Below are 9,426 nucleotides of genomic sequence, written 5' to 3'. Positions count from 1 at the left end.
CTTCCCCTTGTCTGGGAATGACCTGGAACAAACAGGTGGGCTCCCCAAATCACATATGTGCTACAGGAGCCTGCTCTCACTGGTCACAGCTCTGGTGGACACTGGATCCAACCTGGGCCAATCAGATTCTCTCACCTGAGTTCTTGAGACTCAGAACTGAGAGTGTAGGAGTCCCAGGCTTGGAGTCTCATCAATGCCCATAAATGACAAAGCACTAGCGGTACCACGCCTGACCTCAGGCTGCTGGGACCACCTGCTTCCTGCCCTCCTGAGTCAGCTGTCCCTTTAATTCTATGCAAAAGCCAGGATTCCTTTCCATTGCTTGCAAAAGAAGCAAAGAACCAAGGAAGCTTAACTGTCTCCCTTGCCCCAATATTCCACCAGCAGCTGTGACCCTAATCTTTTCCTGTCAAGTTCTTAATCAAGTTTTTCACAATCAACTGCACTCCCTTATCCTTCACCTACTTACTCCTGAGCCCACAGTAATTCAATAAATTTTACAAGTATTTATTTAGCATCTGCCTTGTGCAAGACTCTGAGGACACAAATGAGACATAGCCTGTGGCCTCAGGGAGCTCACAGTCTAGCTGTAAGGACAGGCACAGTAAAAAATAAGTACAAACTGCAATGAAGATTAAGGTAAAATGTGGCAAGGGTGATGGGAGAGAAGCTCACAGGGTTTTGAGAGGGAGGGGCTCACTGGAGGCTGGGCGTGTCCGAGCAGCATCTTCCAGCTCCGTGACAAAGAACACTTTTATGCACAAGTTCCAGTTCAGGAAAATAAAAATGAGCAACTTTTAATTTTTATTTGAAATAAAAATAGATTTATTAGTACCTGTGAAAAACAGAATATATTATAACTATTTAGATTACCCACTGTATTGATAGGAAAAAATTTCAATAAGAAACTTGGCACACTGGTTTTCATCTGCTAAAATGTTACCAACTGGTATATAATAATAACTAGTTAAGTAGGGAAAATGCAAACCAAGAGGCTGACAGAGGCCTCATTTCCATAGTCAGGTCCTTGGTAGGCTTTATCCTGAGAATAGCAGGGAGCCATTGAGAGTTATTGAGCAAGAGAGGGGCATTGTCACTTTGGTGGCTAGTGTCAGGGATGGGAAAATTGCTCAATCCCTGGTCAGCCCTTAAATCCTAGCCACCTCCATCCCTGAGTTCATTGTAGTATTTACAATTCTTAAGCTGTCAGGCAAAGGTTGTGCAAAGGTCGTGGCTCAGAGGGAGAAATGGTGCCTGCTACCTTCTGTCCCCAGCTCGCTGGCCCCAGGCTGAATGTAATTGTCCTCAATGAAACCATCATCATCCTCATCTTCACCGGCCTCCGGACAAATCCCCTTCCTTGTCCCGGGCAGTGGGCGATGCTGATAGCTGATGCGGTATTTGCGGCAGAGGTGGCATTTGGCAGCAAGTGCAATGAGGAGAGAGAGGACCACAGCTCCCAGCACAACCCCCACCAGCACAGGCCATGCCCGGGCCCCAGAGCCTGGCCCTGGGGTCATGGCTGATACCGTGGGGAGCTCCGAGGGTCCCACAATGGCTGCAGAGAAAGGAACAGCATTATGAATGGGCTCCAGATGGGCTCCCTGGGGAAACCGAGAGGAGTGGGGGCAGGGCCTTTCCCCCAACCCCAGCATCTAAGGGGAAACCACCCCCCCTCTTCAGCTTCCCTCACTGCTACTCACTTTGGTTTGTGTCACTCATGGAGTAGCTGGAAGACACCGTGAGCCTTGGCTTGGCCAGAAGAGCCCTGGCTCCAAGCAGATCCCAGGTGATAGGCAGGCCTGGGGCACAGATCCTGAAACATACACACATGTGTGGCTGTCAGGGGTGGCCACAGGGCACACATAGCAGGCCATACTCACAGTCGTGTTAGGGTGCTACACAAACGCTGGGGACTGGACAACTAACCATAAACAGTTGTTCACAGGAGAGAAACAAGCTGAGAAATTGGCTCTTTGGAAGGAAGTATTGCAGGGTCCAGCTCTGGAAGTGGCTGGAAACAAAAATCAATGCTGGAACTTACACTGAGCACACTGTATGATCCAGGTACCATGCTCACAGCAATCTGTAATGTCGGTGTAAACATTATTCTCTTTATAGATGAGGACTCTGAGGCCCAGAAGGGTCAACTAATTCAGCCAAAGTTCCAGCCCAGGGCCCAGTTTGCTATATTGCATGGTAAGCTGAGGATGGAAGGTGGGGGCAGAGGCAGTCCTGGCTCCCAGAGGTTGGACAACAGCAATTGCTTGGAGTTAACAAGCCAAAGTGGAAACCACACGTGGAAGACAGTACCAATCCCCACCCAGGGCAGGGGGTCTCAGCATAGCCAGGGCAGACTTGGCCCCTCTGCTCCTGAGTCAGGAGCCCCTCTTAACCCACCTTTACCCTCAGCCCTTGAGGCACATCTGTCTATTCACCTGAGCCCTCAGAGGGAGGCGGTAATCAGGAAGTAGCCAAATATAGACCACCCGAATCAGGAAATCATCTGGATGAGAATTGCTAGGGCTGGAGAAAATCTAGAGAAGGAGCACCTGAATTAAGGGAGTATTTGGAGAAGATCATCTAGAGACCAGTGGTTCTCAACCTTGGCTGCACATTAGAATCACCTGGGAATCTTTTTAAAATCCTGATTTCTGGGCCTCATTCTCCGGAAATTCTGTTTCTTTGTTACTAATGTTGTGGCCCCACCCCATAACAAAGAAACAGAATTTCTGGAGGATGAGCCCCAGAAATCTGGATTTTAAAAAGATTCCCAGGTGATTCTAATGTGCAGCCACGGTTGAGAACCACTGGACTAGACTCAGAAATGCCTGGAGGAGCACCTGAATCAGAAGGGGGGGGGCAACACCTGAATCTAGGGAGTGTCTAGAACAGCGGTTCTCAACCTGTGGGTCGCAACCCCTTTGGGGGTCGAACGACCCTTTACAGGGGTTGCCTAAGACCATGGGAAAACACATAGATAATTACATATTGTTTTTGTGATTAATCACTATGCTTTAATTATGTTCAATTTGTAACAATGAAAATACATCCTGCATATCAGATATTTACATGACGATTCATAACAGTAGCAAAATTACAGTTATGAAGTAGCAACGAAAATAATTTTATGGTTGGGGGTCACCACAACATGAGGAACTGTATTAAAGGGTCGCGGCATTAGGAAGGTTGAGAACCACTGATCTAGAGGCAGAGCACCTAGGTTAGGGAAGTACCCGTTGGAGGACCAGCTAGGGCTAGAGATTATCTGCAAGTGGAGTACCCAAATCAGATACTCCTGGGGAGGAGTATCCAACCTAAGAAAGTACCTAGAAGATAAGCACCTAGTTTAGGGGAGTACTCCCCCATAGTCTTTTACACCAATACTTTAATGAGACCTTCCCTCCTCACCACCAACTTGTCACCAAGTCCATCAGTTCTTCTAAATATCTCTGGAATGACTATTCCCTTCCTTTGCACCCCACTGCCACTTCCCCAGTCCAAGCTGCCTTCATCTTGTACCTTTACTCTAACAATAACCTCCCAACTGGTCTCGCCCCATCTCTAGTCCAATCCCCAGAGCAAAGGGCCTAAAGCCCAAATCTGGCCCCCTCACCCCCCTGTTTAAAAATCCAAGAGCTCACCACATCCAGTGCTGCATGCAAATTCCGCAGCCACACAATCCAGCACAAGGCCTTCAGGCCAAACTCTTCTTCCTCTTCCCCCAGTTCCCTCTCCCCACACAGACACCTCCCACCTCAGCCACCCCCTCCCTTCTCAGTTTTTTTGAGTCCACCATCTCGAACACTAAATCAGGCCACGCCAGTTGGTGAGGCTGTCCCAGGCCCCTCTGTATGACCCCTGTCACTGGCCTAAACCATAAACTACCAGTCAGAACTGGCCAGTTACTAGATGGGCAGCTCCCTGAGGGCAAAGACTGGGATGATTAACCTGGGCCCTGGGACGGCCAGAGAGCTTGGCACTTGGCTGCTCAGTGCCAGTTGGTGAGCTGAGTGAGGGACAGAGCTGAGAGTGAATATGGGAGTGGGGGTGAGGGGTGGGACAGGAGAGATTAGAAAGGACGGGTAAATGAGTAACATTCCGCGGGTGCCTACTGTGGGCCCCACACTGTGCACTGGGTCCTCAAAACACAGATTTTGTTTAATTGAAATGAATTGAATTCAATTTGACCTTTCTTTTACTCCTGTTCCTTTCCTTCTGCCCTGTCCCTGTAGTTTCTTCCCAAGGACATTTCCCCACCCCCTCAAGTCACATTTCTTCCACTAACACACACACACCTCCTCTGATCTTCAGACACACACCCACCCTGATCTGTAGCTCCTTTCCTGCTCCCAGCAGCCCTCAGGGGTCTGTGGGTTCCTCCTCCCAGCCCCCCAATTCTTCCCCTCTGCTACCCACCTGTAGGAACTGTGCACAGTCCGTAGAGGAAGCTTCCGGCTGGGGCCGGCGGACAGTGGGCGGGGCTTGACTCACCTGGGGACGCCCCTGGTGGGGCTGAAGCTGCCGGTGAGGGCGGAGGGCTGGGCAGCAGGCAACGCCCACAACCGGGAGGACTAACTAGTCTTACCAAGCTTTTTCGGAGAACCTTATGACACAGGCCTCACCCCCACCCCCACTACTGGGGAGAGGGGGGTCGGCTGGTGCAGTTGGGATCCTGAGAGGAAGGGGTGGTCCTATGGGCCCTAGAAGGGGCGGGCGCTTCAGCAGGCTGCTGCTCAGGCTGGCGGCCCAGATGAGCAATGACTTTACGGTGACAGGTACAAAGTCCGGAGTTGAAGAGGGAGCTTTGCAGACCTGTGAAGGCGGTGGGCCGGAACCGGGAGGGAGGGAGGGTGGGGGTTGGGGCGTGGGGGGGGGGGTGTTGGGCATTCTTCCCAGGCAAAGCCAGAGAGGCCAAGGACACACTCAAAATTGCCTGCTAGTGTGTGTGTGTGTGTGTGTGTGTGTGTGTGTGTGTGTGTGTGTGTAGAGCGGATGTGAAGGTCAATGGGGAGTGTGAGTTCAAAGGTCTTTTGGGGATGGTATATGTATCTTGGGGGTGGTGGTGGTGGTTATGGTGTGTATGTGTGTCCAGCCTTCATCTGGATCTCAAGGATCCTGTGACCCCACAAAGCTAGCTCTGAATCTCCCTTTTGTCCTACTCCTTGTCCTTGAAGAGACGGTTCAGGAGTCACTTTCCCGGAGCCCTCAGTCTGCCCCGGCAAGCTTGCTCCCTCCGGGTGGAGATGCCCAGCATTCTCTCTCATCATTCCCTCTCCTGCATGCCCTGCGCACCCTTTATCACAGCATTTCTCTGTTTATCCTGTAGTGATTTTGATAGGGGCAGAAATAGGATATTGGAGACCAGCTATAATGGTAAGAAATATTAACCATGCTCTGTTAACTGTGATTGTTTTGTTCTGGTTAAAGAAGGCGCATTCTAAGCTGGCTGGGCGTTGCACATGGGACCTGGGAGCTCACCTGGAAATGCAGCCCATGGCCCACCCTCCCCATCTGTACCCTTTTGCCTACTTCCCCACGTAATCTTTGTCCTTCTACCTAATATAAGCAGCTGGCTATGCTGGGGGGCAGAGCAGATTTTTGTGGACGACCTGCTGCTCTCCCATGCTGCCAGCATTATTGGAATAAATGCTCATATGATTCAACCCTGTCTCTGCTTAATTGACTCAAGTAGTGACAGGCAGCACAGACCCATTGATTGTCCGGTTATAATTTCTTCCTGGGCTGCCTCCCCCATTAACCCAGAAGCTCTCTAGGGTGGAACCAAGTTTTAACAGTCTCTAGCTTGCTGGCACCTGGCACAGGGCAGGCTCTCGGTGACTATGTAAGGAAGGAAGGACTGCATGAGCTAAGCCATGCGGGCACAGGATTCACAGGGTCCCTCAGGCCACAACCCGAACAAGGACTATGCCAGTGATGGCAAACCTATGACACTCATTTTTTTGGTTGATTTTTCTTTGTTAAATGGCATTTAAATATATAAAATAGATATCAAAAATATAAGTCTTTGTTTTACTATGGTTGCAAATATCAAAAATTTTCTGTATGTGACACGGCACCAGAGTTAAGTTAGGGTTTTTCAAAATGCTGACACTCCGAGCTCAAAAGGTTCGCCATCACTGGACTATGCCCAGGGGTGGCAAGTGGGGCAAGCCAGAACTGTGGCCTTGCAGGGCCTTGGATTTTTTAACATGGAATCTGAACTCTTCCAATGGCTCCTTCCTAGGTCTCCCACCCCATCTGGTGCTTGCCTTTCATACTCTCTCCTCCAGCCACACCAAACCGTTCTCCACTCCTGGAACCCACCATGCTCCATCTCCCAGGCTCTGCATGCCCCATTCCTGGGGCCCCTGATTTCCCCTATCCCTCACCTTCAGCCCTTCCCCCAAATTGTCCATCATCTCTCAGGCTGATTTTCTCCCAGACCTACTCATCACTCAGACCCTAGTTTAGGCCATCTTTATATAGATGGCCTTCCCTTACTCTTCCTAGTCTGGGTTCCTCCTCCCACCCTCGGTGCCCCCTCAGGCTTGGCACTTCTCTCCCTTTCCCCTGACCTCTACTACTGTGAATTTCTCTTTATTTGGCAGGGCCTCTTGTGAGTCTGGAAACTCTGGGGTTGGGTCTGCATCTGTCTCATTCCCCTTCAAGTCCCCAACATCTAAAACAGCAACAATAAATCCTTCTGAAAGAAGTGAATAAGAGGAAAGTGAATACTACCCGTGATGGGACAGTGAGGAGTCAGGACGTTTGGGGGTTTTGCTTTGATTTTGAAGCAAGGAAATCATAGGATTCAAAAGGTATTCATTGAACACCTGTGCTGTTTTGTTTGTTTGTTTTTAAAATTGAGGTATTAATATAACATAACCTAATTCACATCACAAAAAATTCACCATTTTAGTACACAGTTTAGTGGCACTTATTATATTCAAAAGGTTGTACAACCATCACTGTAGCTAGTTCTAAAATATTTTTGTCACACCAAAGGATACCCTCTACCCATTAAGCACTCACTCATTTCCCCTGTACTCCAGGCTCCAGCAACTACAAAAATCTGCCTTCTCTCTCTATGGATTTGCCTGCTCTGGATATTTCCTACAAATGAAACCATACCTGTGCCAGCTTTTTACTGAACTATTTCATTTAATCCTCATAACTACACTATTAGATATTAATTAGCCTGATAATAGGTGAAGAAACACAGCCATAAGAAGGGAATTAGCAAGACATTCCACAGAATAAAGCAAGGAAAGGTCTGCACATCCGTCAGTCAGTCACTTGTTTAATTAGTATTTATTGATCACCCATCACAGAGCCACAGCCAGCCCATAGACACGCATTAGAATATAGCAGAGGATGACCTGTTGGGTCCCCCACAGCATGGAGAGCAGAGAGCAGGCTGGATATCAATACCACTAGCCCCTCAGCCAGAGCTCAGTGCCGTGAACAACCTTTACCACCTTCCATGGCAGCCCTGACAACCTTGTAGTGGGCACTGTGCTAGCTGCTGGGGACAGAGTTCCCGCTACCATACAGCTTTCATTCTGGTGGGGAAGACAGACAATACACAAGAAATAAATAAGATCATTTCAGATCATGGTGACGGCTATGAAAAAATACAATAGCTTCAGGTGATAGAGAGCTGTGAAGGCGGCTGATACTTTCCATTAGTCAGAAAAAGGGGGTACTCACTGAAGAGGGGATGTTTGAGCTGAGATCTGAATAATAGGGAAACAGCAACCATGCTCATCTAGGGGAAGAGCATTCCAGGAAGAGGAAACAGCCCTGACAAAGACTGACAGCCAGGAGCAGGGCTGGCTTGTTCAAGCAATGTCAGGAGCCCAGCTGGATGGAGCACAGTAAGTGGGGAGACATGGGAGGAGTTGCCCTAGGGGGCTGTCAGCTCATGTTGGGCCTCATCAGGTCCTTCCCTCCATGAGATAGGAAACCATTGATGATCTAAGCAGAGGACTGAGGGAATATCCTCCGGCTTCTGTGTAAAGAATGGATTAGATGAGCCAGGGTAGAAGCAGGGAGGCCAGTTAGAAAGCTGTTGCTATCATCCAGGAGAGAGGGGCTGTGGCCTCAGGGTGCTCAGGTAGAAATGGGGAGAAGTGCTCAGGTCCTAGATATATATATATTTTAAATATATTTTATTGATTTTTTACAGAGAGGAAGGGAGAGAGCTAGAGAGTTAGAAACATCGATGAGAAAGAAACATCGATTAGCTGCCTCCTGCACATCTCCTGCTGGGGATATGCCCGCAACCCAGGTACATGCCCTTGACCGGAATCGAACCTGGGACCTTTCAGTCCGCAGGCCGACGCTCTATCCACTGAGCCAAACCAGTTTCAGCCCTAGATATATTTTGAAGGTGAAGCTTATGTGATTTGCTGACTGGATGCCAGGTTTGAGAAAAAGAAAGGGACCGCGAAGAACTCCAAAGTTTTGTCCTGAGCAGCTAGTAGGATAGAGATGTCCTTCACTCAAGTGGAAAGACTCCAGAAAGGAGAGGTTTGAGAGGGCAACCAGGACCTCAGTTTTGGACATGTTGCCTGTGAGATATCCAGGTAGCATCCTAAGTAGGCAGTAGCATAAATTTGGCCAGAATGCAGGGGGAGATAAAGGCTAGAAATAAAAAATTGGGGCAGCAGCAAAATGTGGATGATTTTTAAAGCCAGTTATCTAGGTGTCAAGAGAGAAGAAGGCTGAGGGCTGACTTCTAGAGCACAGCAGGAGGGGGAGAGGGGCTGAGGAGAAGCAGGAAAGGAGACTGAGGCATGGCCAGCAGCATGGTGGGAGGCAGACATGTGAGAGAGTGTCCTGGAGACCAGAGAAGAAAGTATTTCAAGGGCAAGAACTTGGCAGTTACGTCAAATGCTGGTGATAAATCAACTGAGATACAGATTGAGAACTGACTTTGAAATTGGCCAGGTAGAGGTCACTGGTGACTTTGGTAAGAGCAGTTTCACTAGTGTTGGGGACGAATGCCTGACTGGAGCAATGCACCAAGTATGGGAGCAGAGGAAGTGGTGAACACTTCTTCAAAGAATTTTGCTATAAAAGGATCAGAGAAGTCCTGGTTGGGTAGCTCAGTATCAGGACAACACCAAGGTTGCAGCTTTGATTCCTAGTCAGGGCATATATAAGAATCAACCAATGAATGCGTATATAAGTAGAACAACAAATCGATGTTTCTCTCTCTCTTTCTCCCCCTTCTCTCTCTCTCTCTCTCTCTCTCTCTCTCTCTCTCTAATAAATAAATTTTTAAAGGAGCAGAGAAGTGGTGCAGTCACTAGAGGCGGGGGTGCAATCATGGAGGATATTTTTTTAGGCTAGGAGCTGTTACACCATGTGTGTAGGCTGGCCAGAATAATCCAGGAGAGAGAGGAAATTGATGATGCA

At 48.8% G+C, this 9,426-nt stretch overlaps 1 protein-coding gene across 5 annotated transcripts; it reads right to left on the bottom strand.

The window, feature by feature from the left end:
* Positions 1-791: 791 nt before the first annotated feature.
* On the bottom strand, positions 792-4,613 carry CUNH1orf210 (chromosome unknown C1orf210 homolog). Of its 5 annotated transcripts, none has more exons than XM_036352491.1 (4): positions 4,420-4,552; positions 1,930-2,014; positions 1,704-1,816; positions 792-1,558 (listed from the first exon to the last, which is right to left on the bottom strand). In XM_036352491.1, exons 3-4 carry the CDS (start codon positions 1,720-1,722, stop codon positions 1,236-1,238), a joined length of 342 nt encoding a protein of 113 aa, XP_036208384.1. In that variant the 5' UTR covers positions 1,723-1,816; positions 1,930-2,014; positions 4,420-4,552; the 3' UTR covers positions 792-1,235. The 5 variants fall into 5 exon arrangements, with proteins under 5 accessions (XP_036208384.1, XP_036208382.1, XP_036208383.1 ...); XM_036352489.1 differs by lacking the exon at positions 4,420-4,552 and adding an exon at positions 3,645-3,711; XM_036352490.1 differs by lacking the exon at positions 1,930-2,014 and having other exon boundaries at positions 4,495-4,613.
* Positions 4,614-9,426: the final 4,813 nt, after the last annotated feature.

This window comes from Myotis myotis, unplaced genomic scaffold, assembly GCF_014108235.1.
Source record: "Myotis myotis isolate mMyoMyo1 unplaced genomic scaffold, mMyoMyo1.p scaffold_m19_p_2, whole genome shotgun sequence".
Lineage (NCBI taxonomy): Eukaryota > Metazoa > Chordata > Mammalia > Chiroptera > Vespertilionidae > Myotis > Myotis myotis.
The sequence above is the reverse complement of the archived record's forward strand: the minus strand, read 5'-3'. Positions and strand labels throughout refer to the sequence as shown.

Excerpts from the sequence above, each read along its gene's own strand:
- CUNH1orf210 (XM_036352486.1), bottom strand. Across the intron at positions 1,559-1,703 it reads CATGAGTGACACAAACCAAA|CCATTGTGGGACCCTCGGAG; the intron begins GTGAGTAGCAGT and ends CTTTCTCTGCAG.